The sequence below is a fragment of the Oryctolagus cuniculus genome, chromosome 5 (assembly GCF_051225735.1).
Source record: "Oryctolagus cuniculus isolate XC-2025 breed Fujian yellow rabbit chromosome 5, ASM5122573v1, whole genome shotgun sequence".
Taxonomy (NCBI): domain Eukaryota; kingdom Metazoa; phylum Chordata; class Mammalia; order Lagomorpha; family Leporidae; genus Oryctolagus; species Oryctolagus cuniculus.
In genome coordinates, this window is record NC_142871.1 from 30,200,371 (window position 1) to 30,227,774 (window position 27,404).

Here is a 27,404-nt window from a genome sequence, read left to right on the forward strand (position 1 = left end):
AGAAATAAGATTTATCTGGTTCAATGGAATCAGTGTGGTATCGGCAACATCAAATGTGTAGTAGAATGTTGTGCAATAAAGATTGGCTGGATTCTTACACTGTCATGGCCACTGGGCTCTGTAGAGGCATACGGAATATAATTTTTTTTTTTTTTTTGACAGGCAGAGTGGACAGTGAGAGAGAGAGACAGAGAGAGAAAGGTCTTCCTTTGCCGTTGGTTCACCCTCCAATGGCCGCCGCTGCAGCCGGCGCACCGCGCTGATCCTGGCAGGAGCCAGGAGCCAGGTGCTTTTCCTGGTCTCCCATGGGGTGCAGGGCCCAAGCACCTGGGCCATCCTCCACTGCACTCCCTGGCCATAGCAGAGAGCTGGCCTGGAAGAGGGGCAACTGGGACAGAATCCGGCGCCCCAACCGGGACTAGAACCCGGTGTGCCGGCGCCGCAAGGTGGAGGATTAGCCTATTGAGCCACGGCGCCGGCTCATACGGAATATAATTTTAAAGACAGAGTTAAATAAACTCTTCGCAAGGTCACTTAAGATTGACTGACACATTATTTGCCTTAGACATTTACCCAGTAAAACTGATGTAAGCATTTCTCCACTACCACAGAGCAGGCAGTGTACCTGGTGGAACCCGGGAGGTCCTGCTGTGTGTGTGCAGTACCAGGTGAAATGCAGGCTGCTTTTCAGATTTTGGCTCCCTGTTGATTGCTTGGGGTTTGGGGCTGGATCACCAGATTCTGGAGTATTGGTGGATGGAAGCGGATATCCTAACAAACTAAGGAAAGCATCTAGTATCTATTAACAGCCTTCTCCCTTCTCAAAGCATATGAGTAATGGGGGCTTGTTATTAGTTCTAATAAAAGAAAGCTTCCAAGAGATCCTAAATTTAATTGTAAGGAGGATGAAGAAAGGGAAAGATAAGGGAGTTAATCAGTTAATAGCTACAAGCCAAAAACAACAACAAAAAAGATTCTGTATTCCTGGATGTGTATTAAAACCTTGACTCAAAAATCCCAGGCTGGGGTGGCATTGGCGTAGTGGTTAAGATGCTGATTGGCACTCTGCTATCACGTCAGAATGCCCGAGTTTGAGTTCCAGCTTCTGCTGGCACACACCCTCAGAGGTAGCCGGTGATGGCTCTAACTCATGTTAGAGACCCAGATTGAGTTTCAGTCTCCTGGTTTTGGCTTGGTCCAGCCCTGGCTGTTGTGAGCATTCAAAGAGCAGCCTAGCAAATGGGAGATCTCTCCCTGTGTCTCTCTTCCCTTGTCTTCCCCTTTGTCTTTGTCTCCTTGCCTTTCAAACAGAATAAATAAATAAATAAATAAATAAAAATTTAAAAACAAGCATAGAAATAAAAACCAAAGCCCATACTGCCATATCATCGGATCAGTGCAGAGGCAGTAAATAGTTCTGCGTAGTGACTACCCTGTCACAAAACTCTCCCCATGTACAGTTATCCCACCCATCCCATCTGCAGCCCATGTAGGTTCAATGTTTTCCTCCCAAGATTATCATTACAAGTGCTCCGGGCTCTGAGGTGTGTGGAATGTATTTCCGACCACTGTTTTGCCCCATGCTGGGTCAAGGTGGGACCTTGTCCCAACCTCTGGTCCTTTTTTTGGGCTTGCATCTATGGTAACACAGTAAATCCTTTGCTTTCAAATATTCTTCAGTCTTAAGAGTTTCTGTGTAATGATGCTGTCTTTCCGGTCGCATACTTTTAAACTGTTTTACTCTCTGGCATTTAGGATTGAGGAGTGGTGGCAGGAAGGTCTGACTGCCTCCTGGTTCTGAAACACCTAAGACCCAAACGAAGAGGTAACAGGCAGTACGTGGGTTGTTCTTCTGCCCAGCGGCCTCTGTGGTGTGCCAGCTGTGTGTAAGGTGCTACAGGCAGGTGCACAGTGCCCCTGGCCTGAGGGGTGGTATAGTCTGGCACTGTGCTGACTGGGGCATGGTGCAGAGAATGGCATCACCTGGGTATTGCCCTTAGGAGTTAAGAATTTCGGATTGGTCCCTAGGCCTAAATCAAACTCTGCACTTTTTTTAAAAGATTTATTTATTTGAAAGTCAGAGTTACAGAGAGGCAGAGGCAGAGAGTTCTTTCATCTGCTGTTTCACTCCCCAGTTGGCTGCAATGGCTGGAGCTGTGCCGGTCCAAAGCCAGGAGCCAGGAGCTTCTTCTGGGTCTCCCATGTGGGTACAGGGGCCCAAGGACTTGGGCCATCTTCTGCTTTCTCAGGCCATAGCAGAGAGCTGGATTGGAAGTGGAGCAGCCAGGACTCAAACTGGTGTCCTTATGGGATGCTAGCACTGGAGGTGGCAGCTTTACCTGCTAAGCCACAGCTCTGGCCCCCAAACTCTACACTTTAATAAGATCTCCTGTGGTTTTTCTGCTTGGCAGAGTTTGCCAAAAACTAGTAGAGTCAGTAGGAAAAAGTAACAACTGCAATGGGGGGAGAGCAGGTCATGGGAAAGATGCAGGAGAATCCATGACTTAAAAACTGTTCATTTATTTGGAATTTCATTTCTATCCCCAGATAAGTTTGCCTTGGACTTAGAAGAATTTCAGTATTGATATTCAGCTTCAGGGGCCTTCTTTTGTGAGGGCTGGGGACATTTTCTTGGGCAAGCTGGGCTGTCCGTGGCTCGCTAAGCCCCTGACAGCCCTTCTCCTTGGAGAGCGCGCCGTCCCCCGGGGAGTAGGGCACGGATGCTCTGCCATATTGTCCCCGTATCACATGCACCCCTGGGAACAGTGTGGCACAGGCTCAGGATGTCAGCTCTGTTCAGAGCCTGTTCTGGATCTGGAGGCTTTGAAGGGTGGAATTTAGCTTGTGCTGATACATAAATACCAATGTCCACATTTAATCTGGCTGGCGGAAGGGAACAACACCATCAATTCCATGCGACGGTCTCTAGCTATGGCTTTTAGAACCCGGGCTTAATGAAATGACAGTGCCTTTCTTACTTTTAAATATCGACACCACCTGAAAATAGGACCGGCCCTGAGCAGGGGCTTGACTGTGCTTTGTCTTCCATGACTTCTTTCCTGAGTGGTTTAATTCCTTGAGCATGGGGGGATGGTAGGGCGGTAAATGAGGGAAGGAGGATTTAGTGTCCTGTGGGGAGTTTGTTGGCTGTGGCCCTGGGGTGGTTGGTTTTCTGGTGCGGTTTTTTGTTTGGTTTTATTTTTGGTGATAAATGTCTGGCTCAAAGTATTTACTTTTAGATGATGAGATAAGCACTCATTGTTAGTGTGGCAGATCACCATAGAAGGTTTCCATGTAAATCTGCTCTTAAATTATTCACAGGGGATGGCGGTTGGAAGCCCTTCTGTACCCCATGCTGGAAGCTGTAGGTCCCTGTGGGTTGTGGGGAGGTTTGGGTAGTAACATGATAGGGACCATACCCCACCCCTCCCTCTGGGGCCCCGGCGCCCTGGAGCTGACACAGTTACCCAGGCTGCTGGCTCTCCATGGTGCTCTGTGTCTTGCTTCCCAAGCCTGCTGTTTGTGTACCCCACTCTCAGCCAAGCCAACCCGTTGGCCCATCAACTCTGCCAGTCAAGCCTTGGTCTCCAACGGCAAGGTTCTGTGTCCGGCGCTCTCCCTTCTAAGTTTCACAGAGCAGATAAGGTACACATGGAATGTAAAAGTCACAATGCTCATTTGTGGCCTTGGAGGCAAAAAAAAAAAAAAAAAAAAAAAAACAACACTGATGGCACTTCCTCTGAGTTCCTACTCTGCTCTTGGCTGGCATGTTACACAGTTGGCAAGTTGAACAATTATGTGCCTGATTAGGGTGGAGAGATTTTGCTAATCCTATATCTTGTCTGTTTAGTAATTTTTATTCCATCACAAACTTTCATGTAAGTGAAATTCCTTTTTAAGGATGCTGGTGTGTATTCAAACATGCAATATTGTGTCTTTTGGCAAGGGCTTCCAAAATATATTCAATCTATCCCTTTGACAGTGGTGGAAACCTCAATTTTCCAAATTAATGGGTATTTGACCCAGGAATTTTCAAAGATGATTCTAGAACTTTCCTTAGTAACAGATTCTGGTGCTTTTCAGTTTTTGCAATGAACTTTTCTTTAAATGTTCTTGCTTAAATCATTCCTGAAATAGTATAGAGTAATTTCCTGTCACTTAGTTAGTAGTCATGAGTAAATGATCCTCAAGTGCTAAATACTTAAAAGAGGCAATTGATTATCAACACGGTGTAGATCCACCTGGGAGTCATTCCCCAGCTTAGCTCCTCCAGCCACGTCAACCCCTGTGCTCCCATCCCACAAGTAAGGGACAGGCGTGCTGGCCAGGGGCAGCTGTGACAAAGCCCTTCTGCTAAAGCTATGCGTTTTCTTCCTGAGCACTCTTCAGTTCCCACACTGCATAGAATTCTCTGATCTGCTGGTGCCTGCAGCTCTGCAGTGGCCAAGTGGTAGGAGGGAGCAGCTATTGGCACATGTGATGACAGCAGAAGTTTCAGGTTGACAGCCTGACTGTGAGAGGGGAGGTGGGAGGGCCCAGCACAGTCAGGAACATGGAGAAAATCTGTTCAGCCTGTCTGTCTAAAAGGTCTGGGTGGAGTGTATTTGGTTGTAGATTTTCATGGGGGAAAATGGTTAAATTAAGATGCTTTATTACTTTGAAGTTTATAGCTGTGGTTATTTGGAAAAAAAGCACTTGCACTGTGAAAGTAGGGTTATCCCACTCTAGGGTTACTGTGAAGATGAGCAGAGAAAGAAACACTAGATGTGCAGGACACAAAGTGGCCATGCCCAGCTTGCTCGCCCCTGGCCTGACAGTCCAGGGTAATCCGAGTGGGTGGCTTATTGTAGTTACTACATAAACATACTTCAAGTGAATGCAATAGCTTCTCAAGCAGTCCACTTCAGATTTTCTAAGTGGACTGGAGTTCATATCTAACATAGATGGTTAAAATATAAATATTTCCTGCAGATTTAGCTCATTCTCTTCTATCTTGGTTAAGGGAGACTCTGAGCCAATTGTAAATTTGTTAATTTATTTGACTTCCTCTTGGGTGAATAAAGATTTAAAGGGCCAGTCTATAGAAACATGGGCCAGCTTGGAGATGGAGAATCAGTTGCTGTGCAAATGTATCCACAATTCTTGAGATTCATGGGAGCACTGACTCTGTAAACCCAGCATATGTGCAGAAGAGTCGAGAGTCTATTCCCTGAGTGGACCAGTTATTGTTCTGTGTGACTTGGCAGTGAATTTGCCTCTAGCCCGTCCCATCAGCTCTTTCCCAGAAGTATGCAGTGGTGAGGGCACTGCAGGAAAACAGACTGGTTCTTCATGGCGCCATTCAGCTTTGCTGCTGTGTGTGTGCGCACACTGTAGGCGAGGAGGTGAGCGAAGCAATCAACAGCGCTTCTGGCACCTCAGGAACAGCACAGGTTTATTGCAACACTTTGGTGTTTCTAAATGAAAAATGCAGCTGCAGGGGCGGGAGTTTGGCCTAGGGGTTAAGATGCTAGTTGGGATGCCTGAGTCTCCTATCTGAGTACCTGCAGCTGACTCCCGGCTCTGGCTCCTGACTCTAGCTTCCTGCTAACCCAGGCCCTGGGAGTCAGTGGAGGTGGCTCAGGTAATTAGGTTCCTAGCTCCTGACTTTGGTCCCCTGGCTTTTGTGGGCATCTGGGGAGTGTACCAGTGGGTGGAAGCTTTCTGTCTCTGTCTCTCAAATAAATAGACAAGCCAAAAAAGAAGTTTAAATGCAAGTTTAGGATGCAAACAACAGGAGGAGAGAATCGTGTTCCTTGCTTGCAGTCCATGGACCCTTAGAGTGTGCATCAAAGCAGATGAGGAGGAAACCTCCTGAAACTAGAATGGTCCACAGCCCTGGGAGTATTTCCGTATTTTCTGGTGAGATGGTCTTTTTGCTTTGTTTTGTTTTTTACTTTCTATTTTATATTTTGAGATTCTCAAAAGTATTCTTCAGTCAGAAAGAATGTACTGGATGCTTGAACTTTGATATTCATCACAGGTATTAAGTGTAATTATATAATTTCTACTCTTTTTTCGTTAAATAAACATCTCTTAATCCCATTTTCCGTGACTTTTAAAAAAACACTTTAGAAAGTTTTCTTTTTATTTGAAAGGGAGAGAAGGAGAGAGGGAGGGAGGGAAGGAGGGGGGGAGAGGGAGAGGGAGAGGGAGAGGGAGAGAGAGATATTTTCCATCTTTTTTTTACTCCCCCAGTGCTGCAGCACTGGGGGCTGGGATAGTCCAGAGCCAGAAGCTCAGAACTTCATCTGGGTCTCTCACAAGGGTGGCAGGAAGCCAAGTACTTGAACCATCACTTGCTGCCTCTCAGGATGTGCCTTTGCAGGAAACTGGATCAGAAATGGAGTAGTGAGGAACAGGAACTCAGATCAGGCACTCCGACATGGGATGCAGGCAACCAAGCTACATGTTAACTACTAAGACAAATGTCTGCCCATCATTTATTTCTGTTTTTTTTTTCTTTAAGGTTTATTTATTTATTTGAAAGGCAGAGTTACAGAGGCAGAGAGAAAGAGAAAGTGTATGTCTTCCATCTGCTGATTTATTCCCCAAATGGCTGCAGTGGAGCTGGCCTGATCCAAAGCCAGGAGTCTGGAGCTTTTTCCAAGACTCCCATGTGGATGCAGGAGCCCAAGGACTTGGGCCATCTTCTGCTTTCCCAGGCCATGGCAAAGAGCTGGATCAGAAATAGAGCAGCTGTGACTCCAACCGGCACCAATATGGGATGCCGACATTGCAGGCGATGCCTTTACCTGCTACACCATAGCGCTGGTGCCTCTATTCTGCTCTTGATAACAGCAGTCAGATGGAGGTAACATCGCGATTGGAGAGCTGAACGGGGCTCAGAGTGCTTGGCCATGCTGGAGGCATTCCAGGCAAGTGGTGAGCTCTGACCATCTGACACGACCTGGTCCCTGTTAATGCCTCTTCTGTGCCACACTAGGGGTTCACATCGCTTCTCTGGCCTGAGTCACTCTGTAACAGGAGAGGCTTAAACCACAGGCTCTCTTCCCTCTTGAGCTGAGTTCATCTCTGTGCCCCGGGTATCTGTTTCCCTGGCCTGGTGTGAGTGGCCCATTCTGGGAGTACTCTGCTCTATGCATTGCTTCTACAGTTGTTCCAGCCCTGGTTCACCTGCACCATTTTCTTCAAATCTCAGTGGATTAGATGTAGGATGCAAAATCCTGCATTTGTAACTTGTAATTGGTGATCATTTTCTATTGAACTTGTTGGTTTTAGTCTGTTTGGTTGATGCCGAGTAAAGCAGAGTGAGGAGGGCCTGGTTCTCTGCCTGTGCACCTTGCTCTGAATAGCAGTTGGGGCAGGGGACACTGACCACCTCTCAGGTGGAAAACACCCCTGGGACCTGGAATTATGTTGGCCTTGGGGGAAATGGTGCACCCAGATGCACTGCAGGATATGGTTTAGATTATTTCCAAAGGGAGGCTTGGGGCTGCAGCCTACAGCTAATGGCCCTGGTCTCCTGCTGTAGAAGATGGCTGTCCCTGATAGCATGATCAGAGCAAGGGAGGAATTGTTCCCAGGGCTGCCAACCGGGAGGCCACAGGAGGCGGTTCCCAGAGCAGGTGCACAAATGGCTGCTTTGCACCTTTGCTGAAAGCTGGCAGAGAAATCATTGCTGAATCCCTTTCATTCTCTGTGGAAGTGTGTTTCCCTTGACGGTAACACTGCCTAACCCCACCCAGGCGTGCGGCAGTGCGTATAACTCTACGGCCCTCAACCCTTTCCCCAAATCCTGACCTTCCCAGAAATCTCATCGTGCAGCGATTTGTCATCCCCAGAAGTCTGTCCTCCGCACAGACTTGTATTTCCTTGGCTTTGCTGTAGTTCCGAAGTTTGAGCTGCTTCGGCAGGGCGGGGCTGACTGTTGGAGAGGCGGGGTTTTCTGTGGCCAATGGGGCGCCTCCGGTGCTGGGCAGGCCTATCGCCTTTCACAGGAGCCCTCACTCTGTAATCCCAGCCACAGCCACGCAGCCTGTTTTATTGTTTGTGGAGTCCTGCGGGCTCCTGGGCGGTCGGGCGTTTCACAGGGCAGCCAGGAAAGAGGGCAAGTGGGCGGTTTATGATTCTGCGCTGTGCTGGGACAAGTGAGCTGAACTCTTTAATTTCCCCCAAGTAACCTGTGTGGGTGAACTTGAAACGGCGGACCTGGCTGGGCACTGAGGCTTGCTCTGCTTCTGCCCCAGTCGCTTGGCTTGCTGCCCTGGTGGGGAACGATGCCTGGGAGAGGAGCAGGGCTGCAGTTCGGGGTGCTAGGGACGCCCTGGAGCATTGGAGTACCGTGGTTCTGCTCTTTGCAAAGTACTGACAAGTGCGCCTGAAATGAACACCCTGCTTCGTTGTTAGAACTGAACTCGTATTTATTTTTATTTTTGTTTTTGGCCGTGGATAGCCCTGGTCTGCAAACTGAGTAGCACAATGTGGCTAGGGTGGAACTTTTTATTTTTCTGGTTTCCAGGCTCCCTTTCCCGTGCTTTTTTAACCGGGTGACACAGAAGCAGGGTTCTTGCCCAAGGTCCTGCCCAGCTCTCAGCCTTGTCTGAATAAGAGAGGAGCAGGGTCGACCTGGGCAATTAGAAAACCCGGAGCGGTTTGTTCCGGGGGGCTGTCCTTTGTCTCTCTTGTGGATTTTGATGCGAAAGAAGATGAAAAAGGAAGGCTCCTCGGGTTCCTTCAGACTGAAGCCAAATTCTGCGTCTCTCTCACGTGCTGTGAGTTGGATAAATTTCTCCTCCTTGTCCAAGCAGACAAAGAGGCTGTTCCGCAGTGACGGCGAGCTGTCGGTGTGCGGGCAGCAGGTGGGAACTGACGATGAGAACTGGATATACAGAACCCAGCCCCGAAAAGGTGACTTTAAAAAAAAATTTAAACATTTTTAAGAGCTTGTCCTATAGAATTCTCTGTCTCTGTCACTGGTTTCCCTTCATGATTTTTGCCTCCATCTGATTATTTTTTCTTTTGGTCCTGGGATTGGAATTCACCCTTCACTGGTTTGCATTTCTAAAATAAAAATGCTGTCCCAAGTAGGTTCAGCTTAGAACACGTCTTTCCAAGAGGGATCTAATGGCTGTGATCAGTCCTTAGCATTCTCTTCCCCTTTTTCACATCCACCCACTCGTGTGACTTGTGTGGAGTTCTATGGAAAACCACCATCACGGAAGGGAGAATGTCCCCTCATAGGACAGTCTGGGGTAGGACATGGTGCTGTTTTCTCAAACTGCAATGAGTAAACTTTGGGAGTCATGGAGAGTTTTCTCGCGTAATTCTTCCGAGATTGGTGAATTACTGAAGCGCTTGAACTAAACAGGTGTTAGGATGTGACATCCAGGGAAATGCACACACAAGAGGCTTACCCTCCGTGTCTTGGCCAAAAGGAGTTTTTGGATTTCTGTCAAGTTCCTTTCTAGACCAGTGCTGGTCTCTCTTCTAAGGATTAGCATGATTTGCCTCCTTCTAAGGTGAAGAAAAAATACCAGTCCTGCTGGGAGAAAGGGAGCTATTCCAATATTTCTTAACACACTTTATATTTAGAGTGTTTGGGTTCTCTCAGAATGCCTGCAGAGGAGACTGAATTGCTGAGCTGTGCACTGGTTTGGGAAGTACTGTTTAAGGATTACAAAGGAACCTAGTCCAGACATTCCGCGTGATTGTGTTTTCCCTGTTGATAGCATTCTTCCCGTGCCAAGAGAACCCTCACTAGGGCCTTTCAGGGACCTGTTCTTCCCTCTCTTTTGGGAAAGCAGACTGCTGCAATGTGAGAGAATCAGCTCACCTAAAGATGCACTTTGGGGATACAGCAATTCTATCATACGAGCTGAGAGTTGAGTGCAGCCCTTCCCCGGGGATACTGTGTGTTAAGCCATTTGTTCTTATCTAGTAAACCACGGCTCAAGAGGGACTCGTTCATCATCTCTGAGGATGTCGGTTGTCTGTGATGTGGAGAAGGTGGTCACCGGTGGCCCGTCGACGATGTGGAGCTGAGCAACACAGGGTTCTGGTCTGCACACTGTGTCATTGCTAGACTTAGAAAAGGCACTAGGGCTCTCTGGCTGGAGTTGTGTACTTTAGTGAGTCGTGAACTTTACTTTTCTAAATCAGGAATAAGCTGCGGTTTGGGGAAATGGTCGGGTTGTAATGCTTGAAGCAAAAATGTTGTAGCACTGTGGTTGCAAGAGAGTGTCATTTGGATTCCTTTTGGCCTTTGCCAATGGTTGCCTTTAGGACTGGTTTTGCTTTAAACCAGCCACTCTTCAAGTTTCTGTGAAAGACTGTACACATGTAAGCCTGTGCCTGTGGGATTTCCATTGTCGATGGGTCATCTGAATGAACATTAAAGGGAAAGAGACGGTGAATTTGTGTATATTAGTTTTAGTTGGGGAATGGAGCACATACTGTACACTTGACTTGTGGAAGATAAAGAAGTCATTGTAAGGAAGAGGGGAGACTTGCACAGGGAAGGGAGGACTTGTTTATGGAACAATACAAAAGACTGTGCCCTTTATCCCTTGATGCAGTAGGGGATTCCCCTGCCTGAGGGAGATGAATGGAGGCAGAACACAGTGTGTAGTGTAAATTTATATGGTCCTTAGAAATAATTGGGCATGCATAATATTGTCATTTTTGACATGTAGAGTTAGGGGGGGAAATCCTTAAAAAGCTTCCTGTAGATCATGGTATTAGATTCTGTTTTCACATTAACTCACAAAAGAAAATTGGCTCCCAACTTTGCCGAATTAGCTCAGGAGTATGTTACAACACTTGACCTTTATTCCATGTAAGTCTTTCCGTGGAGAAACACAGAAATGTTTATACCAGCAGATCAGAAGAGGAAAAGTCTTGAAGAAAAAGTTGGTAGGATTGAAATTGGCTCTTCAGAGCATCAAATAAGCTGAAACTCTGGCAAGGATTATGAGTCACTGCCAAGAATGCCTGCTACCATGTTAGGATTTTGTTGCAGAGAAATGTGTGGCTGGAGGGTGCACCGGTCCAAATGGGAATGTGTAGCATCATTTGTAGCCTTCTGCTATACCCTGTACAACTTGATCCACCTTTCAGTCCCTGCCTCCCAGGAACATTTTTGATTAGGTAGGTTTCTAAAAACCTGCTCTCTGTCATTCCCATCCCTTGCATGTGGGGACTTATAAACAGCTCCTGGGAAAATAGAACTTGGAGAAGTCTACTTTGGATTTTAAGATCTATGCAGAGTTTTTTCCCCCAGAATATGCCTTTAGATGAACTTTTAAGATACCCTTGATATGCATGGATTTTGAAAATTTTTTGCACCAAAGTAAGCTTATAAGTCTACTTTTCTATGACTTCTTAAACTTCCCTTGTATATATACTACCATCAAGTGGCAGCAGCTACAAGTGGGGCAACTGTATCCTAATAAATGAATCTCCTCTCAGCTTCCCTCTGGGGTCTCTTGTTGGCAGGGAGTCCAGTGTTGCAGTGTCCTGGTTTCTTCTTCTCTCTTCACCGCTACTTGCATGTTCTCTACCCACTGCCTCCACATAACGTTACTTTGCACTATTAGCCCAGTGAGTTCCTACCATCCATGTGGATAGCATGTTGTCTAAGATAGTATATAGCTTGGGGCCTGCGTTGTGGCATAGCCGGCAAAGCCATTGCCTGCAGCGCTGGCATCCTGTATGGGCACTGGCTTGTGTCCCAGCTGTTCTACTTCTGATCCAGTTCCCTGCTAGTGACTTGGAAGCAACAGAAGATGATCCAAGTACTTGGGCCCCTACCACCCATGTGGGAGACCCAGTTGAAGCCCCTGGCTCTTGTCTTTGACTGTTTCAGCCATCTGGGAAGTGAACCAGCAGATGGAAGATCTCTCTCTCTCTCTCTCTCTCTCTCTCTGTTTCTTCTTCTTTCTCTGTAACTCTGACTTTAAAATAAATAAATAAATCTTTAAAAGAAAGATGTAGTATGTATTTCATAAAACAGAAGATCTTTTTGTAGTGAGTTTGTAGGACAAATTGCTTATCTGTATTTTTGACATAGGGCGTTTAAGTGTTACATTTATGGGTATGTCAGTACAATAAACCCATTGCTTTGTGATCTAATGTTGTGACTTACACTCAGGAAGTTAAGGATTGGAGTGGGCATTTTGGTGCTGCAGGTTAACACACGTTTCCCATTGGAGAACTTGGTTCAAGTCTGGCTACTCTGCTTTCTGTCCATCTTCCTGTTAATGCATCCTAGGAGACAGCAGATCATGGCTGAAGTGCTTGGGCCCCTGCCATCCACATGGAAGCCAAAATGGAGTGCTAGGCTCCAGGCTTTGGCTGGGCTCAGCCTTGGCTGTGTGGTCATCTCATTCTCTCATTTCTCTGTTGCTTTACCTTTCAAGTAGATGCAAATAAATAATTTTTTAAATAAACATTTTGTTAAAAAATTAGGGATAAATTAAAATCCTTGAGATTACTTTGGAAAATCTTTTATATTTTAGCTAAGATGAGAAGCTGCTAATATGTATCTTTCTAGTTAGATTACTTTTCTAAACTAAAAATGTTACCAGAAGTATATATTGATATGTTCAGAATAATTACCAGGAAGTACCTGTATGTTTTCTTTCGTTACAGCACATTTAAACTTTCAAAACTTGCTGGTCTTGACATTTTTCACTCAGGGAGGCAAGAAAGAATTGGGTAGCAGCAAGAATAGTTATTATATTCCTAGTGTGATATGACCCACTTCAATGGCAGATATGTTTCAGCTTAATTTGCTATAAAAACCAAGGATGTGACTCAGTATCTGTATCTTCCTTGGTATTGCATCCAGTGCATCATGAGCTATTCTGTTTGATGCCTGTTTAGCAAGACAGTGGCATGTAGTTGTAGATAGGACAAGATGTATCCTTTCAAATGGAGCTGTGGGAGCACTTATTGGAGGAATTCTTACTGACCCCTGTGATCAGGGTACAAAGAAATAGAGCACACAGGCCCTGAAGTCATGGAGTTCATTCTTAAATGGAGACGCAGATAAGATACCTAAGGGGGAATTTGAGAGAATATTCCTCTTAGAGGAAAAGGCCCAGATAAAGGTTCTTTGTCTGGAATAGTTTCATATTTTGCAAGGTCTTCTGGCTGTTGGCATTGAATTGAGCAACATTTAATGAGAACCTGCTCCTCTCCCAGCTCTGTGGAAGGGTCTTGGAAATATCTAATGACTGATAGTGTTTATCCTGTGCTTCTCTTTTCTTGCTTACCCACACCAGAAGAGGTGGGATAATAATGGGGCATCCTTTTATTGAGCAAGCACACTGTGTTGTGTTCCCAAGCTTGCCAGTTAGCTGGGCAGAGGCGTGATTGATGATCCTTGTATTAGCAGGTTGGGAGATAGAGAGGGGAATTGACATGCAAATCCCTTGTTTTAAACAATGTTTTCATTCTCTCTTTCTGGACCTTATTATGTGGACTTAGTAATGTTACCAAAATTGGAAGCATTTGGGTTTCAGTGCTCTTCCTGCCCAGGAACTACAGAAATGGCCAGGGAATGGTCTTACTTAGGTATCAAGGGTAATGAATAATCCATATGCTGCTAGGTAATCTGCTCTTGAATGTGGGTGTTGGCTATATGTAAAGTAATTTCAACTCAATTTCTCCTCTAATAAAACAGTTGCAGAAAATAGGATCCTTGTGCATAATTAGATTAGTAATGACTTGAGATAGCATCATGGAGACAAATGGCATGGAAGACCAAAAGCAGCAAGGTCAGGATCCTGTTCCCATGTAATAGCTGTGTTTTGTTTTTCTTTTAAAGCATGGCACTTAAGAATAGTTTATTTGTGGCATTAAGGAAACCTAAAAAAAAGTGGCAAATATAATCAAAGTAGCATCCTGAATTGTGAGTTAAAGCTAAAATAATTCTGAGAATCGCTCTGTATATTGCAAAAATACCCAAATGGACTTTATCCCGGAGTCTTAACAAAAGAGCTAACAATCATATTCTCAGTGCAGTGGCTGTCATGTTTTCCCCCTTCCTACTGAAGCTGACATTCTGTGAAAGAGACAAACAGTGAGTGCCACTTAATATTTTATCTGGTCCATTGAGATTGCCCTTTATTGACCTTTGATTATTTTTTCTTTTGAAGTTGGCAATCTCAGTACTTTCACTCCCATATTTTATTGCAAAAAGGTCTCTCTTTAGTAATTGAGTTGCTGAAGTTCTAGTGAAATGCTTTATCTAATTACCCTCTATTAATTTTAAAAGAGTTTATGGACCCATCTTGAGAATTGAGCGCTTACTTAGATTGCTAGAAATCTCTAGAGTGCTAAAACGAGTGACTTATTGTCAACGCTTGGATTTTGAAGAGAATATCTTGTATTCTTTTCCATTGAGATGTCTTTACTGAGATATGAGACATTGTTGAAATATTTTAATGAATTTTTAAACAAATTGTAAAACCACATATTCATTAGGATTAATTATTAGGTCCCTTGAAGTTACTAGAGAATGTGTTACATTTCCATGTCATTTCAGGTTTTTTGTTTTGTTTTGAACTACAATGTGTCCCATCAGATGAGAATTTTCTTAAAGTGCCCCAGCATTTCCTGTCCAAAGCTTCTGTTAGGTCTGCTGGGCTGGCAGCCACCTGTGCCCTCCTATAGCCAGCCCCTTCTCAGCTTGTGCTTGGACTGCTCGACGTGCTTTGCTCTCCCCTTTTTGTCCTACATTGATCCACCCTTGAGTCTCCGCTGTTACGTGAGTGCTCTTCATCATTCATGGGTGGCTCTTCTTTGGTTCCGCAGGGCCTGTGAACAGTGCCCATGGCTGCAACCAACATGGTGTGTAGCCCGTGTGTTCCGCCTCGTGCAGTCTCCTCACTGTTTCCTGCAGAATTGTGCTGGAGACTCATGGCTGTTTCACAACTCTCCCACTCCCACCCTCTGTGCCAGGATGCTCCAGGCCCCTCCCCTCTGCCTGCTGCCTTCCCGATAAATCTTTGGCTTACTTTAACTCTGTGAAGAGGTCCCTAATCCCCCCAGGCACAGCTGATTGCTCCCTTTCTGTGCTGTTTCTCTCCTGTCTTTACCCTGCTGTAATTGTGTTATCACACACTGAACTATCCGTATTTGTTTACCTGTCTGAGGCTTGAACTAGACTGTGAACTCATTTAGGGCAGAGACCCAGCCTTATTTATCTCTTTCAGTTGCCTTCCCCCTTCTCCTCCCCAGGCTGAGTGCTCAATAAATAGTTCCTGAATGGATGCACATAACTCATCCGGGGCTCTGTTGATGGTGCTGTTTGCACAGGTGGAGGGGCCTGGCAAATGCTTGCTGGATTTGGCTTTGGCTTACGGAGTAGTAGGTAGCACTGTGTGCTTGCTCTGAGCTGTTCTGAGTGGAATGAGAAGGTGTGCAGTGTGTCCAGACAGAGTTTCCGTGGCAGCCTGCTGTTGGTTGCAGCTACACTCAAACTACACACGTATCAAACACTTGGTAGAAGTATTCGATTGATTCCTAAAGCTGACCTCAGTGGACAGGCAGAAGGCATTGACCTGAGGGTGCCAAGCCTGATAGAGAGAGGCTGTGTGGCGCTCTGAGCCCTGTCCTTAACCGGTTTTCCTGCTTTCACCCTTGGGCCCCTCCCCATAGCAGTCAGGCAACTCTGAACCTAGCAACTTCAGAAGTCATGTTAAACATCAAACGTAAGTCCTGTAACTTACTTCTGGAAACCCTTCCACAGCTTTGCTTCTCATGCAGTTGAATAACTGTGTGTGTGTGTGTGTGTGTGTGTTTACTTAAAGCAAGCAGGCTTTAAAATTATTATTTTTTTCATTTGAAAGGTAGAGAGTGAGAGTGTCCCATCTACTGGTTCACTCCCCAGATACCTCCCACAGCCAGGGCTGGGCCAGGTGAAAGCCAGGAGCCAGGAACTCCATCCAGGTTTCCAGTGTGCATGGTCAGGACCAGGGTGTACATTAGCAGGGAGCTGGGATTGGAACCCGCACTGGAATGCAGGCATCTCAAGTGAGGTCTCAACTGCTGTGCTAAACACCTGCTCCACTAAGCCCTGACGGTGGGGTCCTGACGGTGTTCTGTAAGGCCCTGTGCCATCTGCCTCCCTGACCCGCTGTTCCTGGATCAGTGCCTGGGCTTTGTCTTGTCTCCTCTAGAGACGTGCTGACTTCTTGCTGGTCTCCCAGCATGCCGTGCAGTTTGACCTTTTGCCTTCCTGGAACCCGGGCTGCTCACATGCTTTTCTCCCTGCCTCACCTCTTTCTGGCCTGAAAAGTCAGCTCAGTGATCCTGTATAAAACTGTCCCATTTTACCCTATCCTGACCCTTCTATTCCCAGCTCTCCTTTGCTCCAAAGACTCACCACCACATAATCACCTGTATGTTTTATGTGGTTGTTTTTGATATCATCCATCTCTTCCAACTAGAACTTAGCCTCCCAGACAGCAGAGATTGTTGTGGGTTTCCCCACAGTCTGCTACATAGTAGATGTTTGATACATTTTAGTTGAGGGAGTGAATGGTGCCAAGAGCTGGTTGGGACATCTGTATGTTTCAGTTTTGCCACTCCCTAATAAATGTGGATCAAGTCATACAGTCTCTTTAAGCTCTAGTTCATTTCTGTAAATTGGGATAATACCTCTTATCAGACATATTGGTGGCAGGTACAATTTTTTGAATAAATGAATATATGTTTTAGGGATACTGTATCAGATTATACATTAGTTGTATTTAATGGTCTTTACTCCTCACTGTCAGTAGTCCATTAAGTCCAGACTTGTCTTTATCTTAGTATCAAGTACTGCTTTGTAGAGTTTTCAGTGTAGAAATGAATGTGTCTGGAGTATTTGTTTAACCTAGGCAATTTAAGCAGAAGCTGTGGCTTCCTTTACATGATCTTTCAGGGAATTTCTACCTCAGTAAAATCCTGAAATGCATAAAATATGAATTGAGAGTCATGTCTTCATCAATAGCCCACCATACGTGTTAACAATAGTGGATATTTAATGAATGCTTGCATTGGCTAGACATTATCAATAACACTTTACATGAATGAACTCATTTGATAGATAGCCCAGATATTATATGTTCAATAAAAATAGTAGATGCTTTGATAATTAAGAAAGGGCCAGATCATTAGTGAGACCTGAAAAATGAGGCAGAGAACTTAGATGTTTCAAGAAGGAAACCAAGTATAATCCTTCAAAGGGAAAAATGGCATTAAAAGTGCCTAGGGCATTTGGGGGTCATAGACTCAATAAACTTTTATCTTAAGGGCACATTCTCTACTTTGAGAATATTTGGGTATGCACTTCGTATTTTTCCCGGATTTGAAGTGCTTTGAAGTCTAGCCTGTGTCCTACCTAGTGTCTTACACTTGTGGATTGTGAGTCAAGGTTTTTTTGTCTGAATGCAGGGTAGAGCAACGTTGAAGGGAAGCTGCTCTGGTTAGTGGCACGCAGACTGCACTGGGATGTTAGGGACTAAACCAGCTCTTCTTGGGCCTGTAGCAGTTGAGAAGAAACCAAGTGCTGCTTGAAGCAATTAAATAAGTCCATGAGGCAAAGCCATTATGAGACTACAGATTTTTATGCTGCACTTTGTTAAGGGAAGGCACAAGTTTTAATACTTCCTTGTCCCTGTAGCAGTAGCATCTGTGATTTTCAAAGGTCTGGTTGTACATTTCCTAGCTTTATGAAAGGTGAATAATCCTTACTGTATGCAGTTAGTTGTTCTTTGGTATCCACAGGGAATTGGTTCCTGTGGTTCCCCCTAAGGATACCAATCTGTAGACGCTCAAGTTCCTTATATAGGATGGCATAGTACAGGGGTTGGCTCTGTGGTGTGGCAGGTTGAGCCACAGCTTGTAGCATTGGCATCCTGTATGGACTCTGGTTCAAGACCCAGCTGCTCCACTTCCAATCAAACTCCCTGCTAATGCACCCTGGAAAGCAGCAGAAGATGGTCCAAGTGTTTGGGCCCTTGCACCAATGTGGGAGACCCAGAGGAAGCTCCTGGCTTCTGGCTTCAGATCTGCCCAGGTTCAGCTGTTGCGGCTATTTAGGGAGTGAACCAATGGATGGAAGGCCTCTCTGTCTCTCTCTCACTTTCTCTCTGTCTGTCTGTCTGTCTCTCTCTATAACTCTGTCTTTCAAATAAATAGATAAATCTTTTTAAAAAAAAAAAAAGTCATAGTATTTGCATTTAACCTACACACATCCTCCTGCAAAGTTTAAATTGTCTCTAGATCAGTTGTAATACCTAGTATAATACAGACTCTAGTTATTGTGCTCTAAAAGTCATTACATGTTCCACAGAGATGCAATTTGTCCTACCCAGATATTTTTGAGCCATGATGGGTTGAACGCACAGAGACAGATGGCTTGACTCTGTAATCTTCCTGATTTAAGATGATACTTATGGCTACCACTGTCTTCATAAGTGTGATTGGAAAATGTATGAACAGTCAACATCCATACAGTGTATATACATGCATGTGCCTGGTGTGATGCTGCAGGAGCCTGGAACTGGCAGCATTGAGGATTCTCTGTGGCCTGCCTCTCTCCAGCCTGAACCACACCTCCTGTCTGAACCATTAAATCCAGCGTCTCAGTGTTCCCTATCATTTCACAGCTGGCATTTAACAACCGACTAGTTATCATAGTTATTAAACCAACAATCATTAAGTTTTTTCTTGCTGAAACCCATTATTGTGCTGGCTGCCTCACACTTTGGATATTTAAATGGTTATGATGGATGAGTGGTGAGCACTTGCCTAGCCAAGCAGTTGTCTGAGACCATCTCCTCCAACCATAGGGGGAGGATTTGTTAACAGGCCTTCCCTGCTGCTGCTTCGCTGACCAGCACCACAGTTTCCTAGACTCATGCCTTGTGGTCATGTGCACATTTGGGTGTGTGCTACAGAAAGAGGGTTTATCATTGGTTCTTGTGTCTTGAGAGTTCCTGTTGCTTATTAGACTTGATATAAAGCAATCCTTCTGTAAAAGTCACACCAAGGAGAGAGCCTCTCCCAGATTCAGTGTGAAATTGGCTTGGATCGTGAGGTTACCTGAAATCATCTGACCTACAGGGCGGGGAGAATGAAGAGGGACTCTACCCTACCACTTTCACGGTGTCTGATTTTTTGCAAAAGATTGTGCTGGTGCAAGAATGAATGGAAGACAGTGGAAGGAGGTGGAAATAAGCTCGAGAGAAGTGGAAGGGCTAAACTGTAAGGAGAGAAGAGTGATGAGTTTCCACACTGCTCTGCCTACCTCCCCTTTGCTAAGGGCTATTTGATGCCTTCCGCAAGTCAATAAAGTATGGGTGAGCATTTTGAGCAGTGGTTAGCATGCCATTTGGGTTGCTCACTTCCCAAATTAGAGTGCCTGTTGAGTCCTAGCTCCTCTGCTTCCTATCCAGCTCCCTGCTAATGTGCACCCTGGGAGGCGGCAGGTGTTGGCTCAGGTGGTTGGGTTCTCGCCATCCACGTTGGAACCTCATATTGAGTCATGAGCTCCTGGCTTCCATCTAGCCCAATCCTGGTTATTGCAGGCATTCTGGGGAGTGAATCAGCAGATGGGAGATCTCTCCTTGTCTGTCTCTGTCTCTCAAATAATAAAAAAATGAAGATATTTTAAAAATTAAATCAGTAAAGTGATGGTTGTTAGTGAAGTCTTGGTCAAGTTTCTGAATATGCTGTTAGCAGGACTGATTATGTACTTCCAGTATTTCTGCCTCCCCCTTTAAACATAGTTTTTTAATTTTTTTATTATTTTTTATTTTTTGACAGGCAGAGTGGACAGTGAGAGAGACAGAGAGAAAGGTCTTCCTTTGCCGTTGGTTCACCCTCCAATGGCCGCCACAGCTGGCGTGCTGCGGCCAGCGCACCGTGCTGATCTGAAGGCAGGAGCCAGGTGCTTCCCTGGTCTCCCATGGGGTGCAGGGCCCAAGCACCTGGGCCATCCTCCACTGCACTCCCTGGCCACAGCAGAGAGCTGGCCTGGAAGAGGGGCAACCGGGACAGAATCCGGCACCCTGACCGGGACTAGAACCTGGTGTGCCGGCGCCGCAAGGCGGAGGATTAGCCTAGTGAGACGCGGCGCCGGCCCTCAATGTAGTTTAATATGTTTATGTACATGGTTAGAAAGGTGTGGAACAAAGATAAAGGTTAATCTATTCGTTGTTTAAAATAATTTTAGTGATACAAGTAAATTGTCAGGCTTGGGTTCAATATCTGTGTATTTGGGGCTGGCGCTATGACGTAGAAGGTTAAGCCTCTGCCTGCACTGCCGGCTCAAGTCCTAGCTGCTCCATTTCCAATCCAGCTCCTTGCTAATGCGCCTGGGAAGGCTTTGGAGGATGGCCTTAATGTCTATGCCTCTGTCACCATGTGGGACACCTAGAAGCTGCTCCTGGCTCCTGGTTCCTGCCTCCAGGCTGGCCCAGCTCCAGTGGTTGCAGCCATCTGGGGAGTGAACCAGCAGATGGAAGATATTTTCTCTCTCTCCTTCCCTCTCTCTCTCTCTCTTTCTCTTTCTGTTACTCTGCCTTTCAAGTGAACCAATCTTTAAAACAATCTGTTTATTCTTTCTTAAAGAAAACTTAAGGGCCATTAGCAGTTGGGGTTTCAATAAACTGAGTCACTTGATTTTTTTTTTTTTTTTACTTTGCAATAAACTTGAAAAGAGAAAATGAGAATAAGTGTGTTTGCTGTTGATATAGTTCCTTCCCTGCGGTTCTCTTTCATTTGGTAACTGGAAACATCTCTGCTAGAGGAGAAACTGTTTCTGGACTACACTGTGAGATAGACCAGAATTCTGACCTGAATACAGGTGTGTATTGCTTTAGCCCTGATTGCATTGGGTTCCTATTATAAAGCCTCCAATTTATGAATTTACCTTAGTGGGTGGTTGTGGCTGGTGCTAGGGTTTGGTTGCTGTGATCATTTTGCCTAGTATTTATTTACAAAGTTTTGTTTCAACAATAGAAAGTACATAGAGGGCTTTGACTTCCTGGAAAAAGAATTTTGATTCCTGCCTTAAAATAATTTTATTGCTGAGTTAGTCATCATACCCTACTCCTACTATAAAAAGATCTTTTAAATTATTTTTTCTTTGCCAGCTTCCCAAGTCCAGTTCTTTGTCCCTTCAAGTAAATACCTGAATGTTGTTCTTTTTTTTTTTTAAGATTTTATTTATTTTACTTAAGAGTTAGAGCTGCAGACAGTGAGAGAGAGAGAGAGAGAGAGAGAGAGAGAGAGAGAGAGAGAGAAAGGTCTTCCTTCCGCTGGTTCACTTCCCAGATGGCTGCAATGGCCGGAGCTGCACTGATCTGAAGCCAGGAGCCAGGCACTTTTTCCTGGTTTCCCGTGTGGTGCAGGGGCCCAAGCACTTGGGCCATCTTCTACTGCTTTCCCAGGCCATAGCAGAGAGTTGGATTGGAAGAAGAGCAACTGGGACTAGAATCAGCGCCCATATGGGATGTTAGTGCTGCAGGCGGAGGATTAACCCACTGTGCCACAGCACCGGCCCTGCATGTTGTTCTGTTATAAGGATCCTAGGTTGGCTTGATTTGGAAGCAACTTTTGAGATACCCTATCTCATTGGTGTATTACTAATGCTTTAGGAAACTGGAGAAGTTGGGACTTCTCCCCTTCAGCTTCACTTTGGATCATCACACTTTTGTTTTTATTTGAAAGAGTTACAGAGAGAGAAAGAGAGAGAGAGGGAGGGAGGAGGGGGGAAGGGATCTTCTATCTGCGTTTCACTCCCCAAATGGCTGCAATGACCAGAGCTGGGCCAATCTGAACCCAGGAGCCAGGAGCTTCTTCAGAGTCTCCCATGTAAGCATAGGGCCCCAAGCACTTGACCATCTTCCACTGCTTTCCCAGGCCATTAACAGTGAGCTGGACTGAATGTAGAGCAGCAGGGACTTGAACCAGGGCCATATGGGATGCTGGCATCTCAGGCAGAGACTTAACTTTCTAAACACAGTGCTGACCCCTGGAATTATTTTTTATTTTATGTATTTGAAAGGCAGATTTACAGAGAGACAGATCTTCCATGTACTGGTTCACTCCCAAAATGTCTACAATGGCTGTGGCTGGGCCAGGCTGAAGCCAGGAACCTGGAACTTGTTCCAGGTTTCTCATGTAGGTGGCAGGGACCCAGGTGTATTAGCAAGGAACTGAATTGGAAGTGGAGCAGGTGACCCGAACCCATGCTCATATTGGATGCCGATGTTGCAGGCATTGGTTTAACCACTGTATCACAATGCCAGCCTCTGACTTTAGAAATCTTGAAGGTTGTGTTTCAACTCTAGCTAATGAAGGTCTTGAGAAAAATCCAACCAGTCAATGTTCCTCTGTTTCTGAAACAGTTGAATAAATGCTTGTTTATTATAATAAATGCTCTCCAATAAATGCTTCTTGCAAATTGACAGAAGACTCTCCTATAGTAGAACTGTGGTATTAATGTTTTGAGTTTTTTAGTGGCCAAGAAGGTTAGCTTTATTTGTTTATTTTTTTAAGACAGAGACTTTCAAAACTTTTGTGTCCAGAGTAATAAATATACTTAACATTGAACCCTAATCCCCACAGTGGGTATACGTATGCACATACATAAGCTTGCAAGACTGTTTACCTTCACTGCCACGGGGCCGGTCCTGAATGTTGTTCAGTTATAAGGATCCTAGGTTGGTTTGATTTGGAAGCAACTTTTGAGATACCCTGTCTCATTGGTGTGTTACTGATGCTACATGTGCATGATGTTACATGTGGATGGGTTCTATTGTTTTCATAGAAAATGTCAGTCTTGACCTACTAAATCAATTGTATAGACTCCCTCCTAGGTCACAGCCTTTTATCAGCAAAGTGGTGCTTTCAATAGACTTTGCTCTTTCAGTAGGGTTTTCCCATGTTTGCCTACCCGATAGCTCCTAATTGACATGTAGAAGTTACGAGCTATGATGGAGTTGTGTGGGGAGTCGCCTGCATTCTGGGCGTTGTAGGAAGCCCTGGAACACCAGGAGTACCATGACATGCCATGCCGATTAGTGGTGCCTTGCTGAAAACCATCTGGTTGGAAAACTGACTTGTGACTATGAGTGCCTGAGCACTTGTCCCCGATAGAAGTCCTTTGGTGGGTTTTCTTGGCATCTCCAGCCAGGGGACCAGGGTGATGTGTAAAGTGCAGTACTTGAAAACTGGCAGCAGAACTGAGTGATTTCCAACACGAGTTTCATTGCCTGCTGGGGCACAGCATTGAGCTTGCACTCGGGCTGATTCCTTGTACCTGTTGACCAACCCCATAGCTAGCAGTGCCTGGCCTGTTTCTGCTTTACTCTGTAGATTTCCTTGTCATCCTATTAGCTGTTTATCCCTCTGTAGTAGAAAATCCATTGAACAGTTTAGTCCATTTGACTTTACTATTTAATTTTTGGACTGTAGCCTGCATGAATTGAAGATCCTGTATCTGAACAGGAAGAAAAGCAGCATTTTTTGGGAAACATCAATATTGCTGTAAATCCTGTTGATTGGTTAGAGATACTTTTGTAAATTATCATTGTATGAACTACCTGGATAGAATGTTGGAAGAATAAACCTTTTACTTGTTTGTATTTCTACATAACAGAAGCTTGCCATGTTTATCTTTGAGACTTCTAACACATTCAGTTTTTCTCTGAACATTATTCTAAAGTGTACTTAGACATAGAATCTGTTTGCAGGTTATGGTTAACATCATACTCACATTCATATGTTCTCATTTCTCATGACGAGAGTCCTGCTGTGAGATAGGCAAGGCAAGTGACATTAACCACCACCCTCCCCAACTTTTGTGATGGAGAGCAGGCCCTGAAAGACTAAGTGACTTGCTGGAAGCCATATATTATGAGTAGTAGAGATTGGATTTGAATCTACTTTTTGGCTTTAGTCACACATTCTTAAAATAATGTGTCACATTTCTGCTCATCCCACAGAGTACGATTTAACCTTGCAGCAGGGGGAAGGGGGGGGTGCCTTGTTGTCCTCTGAATAGTCATTGAACCCACTCATAATCTGATGATGCCACTGAGGTTTGTAAGGCTCTTTGCTGCAGCTTGGAGTGGATCTCCACTGCTGTGTTCTTGAGCTTCCGTTGAGTGCTGTGTATCCTGCTTCCACTGTAAGCCTTGCTCTTTTTTTACCTGTGCACTTGTGCCTGCCTCTTGTGGTCCCACTGCTCTCTGGTTTGTTTTTAATTTGTTACCTTGTGTAGAGAGTGTGAGTGATTCCATTCATTGCAGCAGCATTGAGTAGAAGACCAATAAGACCTTGAACCACAATCCTTGTCCCAGGCCATTTTAACTTCTTGCTTCTTGGCAGTTGTTCCAGTGGTTGAGTTTGTCAGAAAAGTGGTCTCTTGATAAGTGAAGTTCCTGTCATGTGGAAATGTGTCTTGTACATGTGTATCTTCCTCTGGCTTTTCTTTTTAGTACAGTTGAGTGAAATACATGATTGACTTTAAGGACTTGTGACCATATTTTAGTGTCCTAGCTCTTTTTAAGCATTGGATTTCAAATCCTGCTGTAAAATCACTTTGCGTTCTCAGTGGGATTACTGTGAGCTGCATTGCCCACTTTAGGAAGCCAGTACAGCTTGGTCTCACCATTAGCCACTTTCTCCAATAACATGTTGAATTCTCAGGTGCTCTCCTCTCTATCTGATGTTTGAACACCAAATATATCTTCTTGATTTTCATATAGTTGAAATTGCCCTCTTAGATTTTCTATTTCATGTCCTCCTTCATATCATCTGCTTTTAAAAAATCAACAAATTGTGAAGGTGAGACATATTTTTATTACTTAATGCCAATTCTGTTCCATTAAACATCTTGGGCACTTTATATAACTTTGCTTCTCATTAATCCAAGTGAGAATTACATAAAGCATGACCAGAAAAGCTGATCTCTCTGTCTGATTTTCTGTAAAGTTCTTCAGCCATGGATATTCCAATACACAGACCAAATTCTGTGTTTAATAGATCAGTGAGGACTCTGCTGTAGACAGAGAGTAGCTACAAAAATGTTTGAATGTATTTCAAAATAATTGAAAGGAGAGATTTTGAAAATATTTCTGTGAGTCAAGAACTGAAGCTCAGAGAAAAGTAACAATTTCAAAAATTATTGTTATCCTTTCTACCATTCTCCTAACATTGGAGAATGGATCAAAGATGCTCATTTCCAACAGGAATAGCTTTTGATACCCAGCGTAGGTACTGTATGTTTTGGTTGTCAAATGTGAGAAATTGTGGCAGTTTTAAATATGTCTTTGTTTTGTGATGAAATGAAAATTCAGAGTTCTCTTTTGTGTTTCATTAGGGAAATCAACCTTAATAAATAAAGAGATACCTTATTGAAACAATGATCACCTATTTTCCTCTTGCATTGTCATTTGAGAGCATTTTAGTAAACCTTTGTCTAGTCTCTAAATTGGATGTAGGAAGGGATCCAAGTACAGTGAGCCCTCCGGCAAGGCTAGCAAGTTCTCTCCTTGTGATCCCTCCCTGGCTAGCTTGCTCCAGGCCTCACCACCACTGCTTCTCAGTTAGGCTCTCTCCTTGGGTTCCTTTCTCCCCTCTTAGATGGTATTGAGGGTGTATTCCTTCCTCTTAAGTTTCTTTAACCCTGAAGTCCTGGACTGTGCTGCAAGGGTCAGGTGACCATTGTTTGCCCACCATCCCGAGCAGGCTTTGGAAGCTTTTCATTCGCTTTTCTGAGCTGAAGGGCAGATGACCAGCAAACTGCTAACGAGACCAGAGGAAGCGGGCAGGATCATCACCCCTGAAAACAGGCCCTCTGTTGTCACTTTCATTCCGGTCAAAAGCAAAATTTGCTGTTTTCAAAGAATGAAAGAGAAACCAAACCAAACCCCCAAACAGCCCATGGGTCAGAGGCTGCTGCCTTTGTTTTGTATGAGGTCTCTAGGACAGAAACAGAACTGAGCTGTCAGCAACACACTTGCCTCAAAGGACATCGGTGCAGGTTTAAACCTTACACTTAGCACTCTGCTTTTGACACACAACTTTCCCCTCTTAGTGGCTGTGGATTCATTACAGTTAATAGCTTGAACTTGCAGATACAGCAAACAAGAATAGAACACAAAGGAAATGCCAGCCATTACCATGAACAGAATTGTAAGTTGCTTTCCTTAAAACTTAATTTAACTGGCATTGAGAGAGAGAGAGAAAGAGAGAGAGAGAGAAAAGAAATAAAAAAGGGCAGGGCTCAGATGGTGTTGGCATGATCAAAGAGGAGCATTAGAAAAAGAGCCGCTTTTGTGGGATGCTCCTGCTCTGTGGATCTGCTGACCCTGTGGTTATCATGCTTTGTGGCAGGACTCCACCCCTGCCATGGGTTGGCCGGTCTGAAGAGTCCCTTGCTTGCTTATTTTTAAACTGCTAAGGACAGGGGAAAGGCCTGAAGGAGCCTAAATGCTGTGGTTCCCTTAAACATTATCATTGTCAATCCTATGGGTCCTGAAATAACTCACCACTGCTGAGGTTCCCAACAGCCTGCCTGCTCCAAGCACTTGGCCCTTGAAGGGAATTTGGTTAGCGCCTTCCTGGAAGATTGTCACCCAGGCTAAAGTGGCTCAGAAGTTGGCGAATGTGGTGATTTCCAAAACAAGCCATCTTATACTCCAATTCTTAGTTCTCTACAAAGCTGTGAGTGGCTTGTAGATATTTTAAATGGATGTATTAGGGGCCTGAAATATTGGAATGATATGATATTCAACTGCCTGCTCAGAAATTGTCAGAATGCTGGACATCTTAACTTGGTAAACTGTATCTGCCTTTTAATATCCTTGCATATCTTCCATTTTATCATTTTGCTTGATGACTGGCAGTAATAGTAATCCAATTTCTCTCTGGTTGTGAGTTTTATTAGTATGTAAATTGTGCCACAATTTGTTGTTCTCCTGGTTGGCTGGTACATATATTTGAAAAATACTGATTTGACTAATTCCAACTGACTTCTCTTAAGAATGATTTAGGAATGTGATTTTGTGGATGGAAGATTGTACTTGCTTCTGTAGTTGAAGGTTGGTTATTGTTTTAACTTTCTCACCTTACTTAGATCCTTAGGAGAAAACAATACAAAAAACCTTTTTGGGGCTAGCACTGTGGCACAGTGGGTAAAGTTGCAGCCTGCAGTACCAGCATCCAATATGGGTGCTGGTTCAAGTCTCCATGGTTCCACTTCCAATCCAGCTCCCTGCTAATGTGCCCAAGAAAACTGTGGGAAAATGGCCCAAGTGCTTAGTCTCTTGCATCTACACGGAAGACCTGGATAGAACTCCTGGCTCCTGGCTTTGGCCTGGCCCAGTTCTGTGTGT

General features: G+C 44.7%; 1 protein-coding gene across 6 annotated transcripts in view; it reads left to right on the forward strand.

Moving 5' to 3' along the window:
- NHSL1 (NHS like 1) overlaps positions 1 to 27,404 on the forward strand; it is a 290,700-nt gene that overhangs the window by 121,300 nt on the left and 141,996 nt on the right. For 2 of the 6 annotated variants that reach the window (XM_051854287.3, XM_051854291.3), the window contains exon 1: positions 8,038 to 8,910. The exons of the other annotated variants lie outside the window; for them this stretch is intronic. In XM_051854287.3, the coding sequence (XP_051710247.1) occupies positions 8,697 to 8,910 (214 nt within the window). In that variant the 5' untranslated portion in view covers positions 8,038 to 8,696. Of the gene's footprint in view, positions 1 to 8,037; positions 8,911 to 27,404 lie in introns of those variants that run through there. 6 annotated transcript variants of the gene reach the window in all.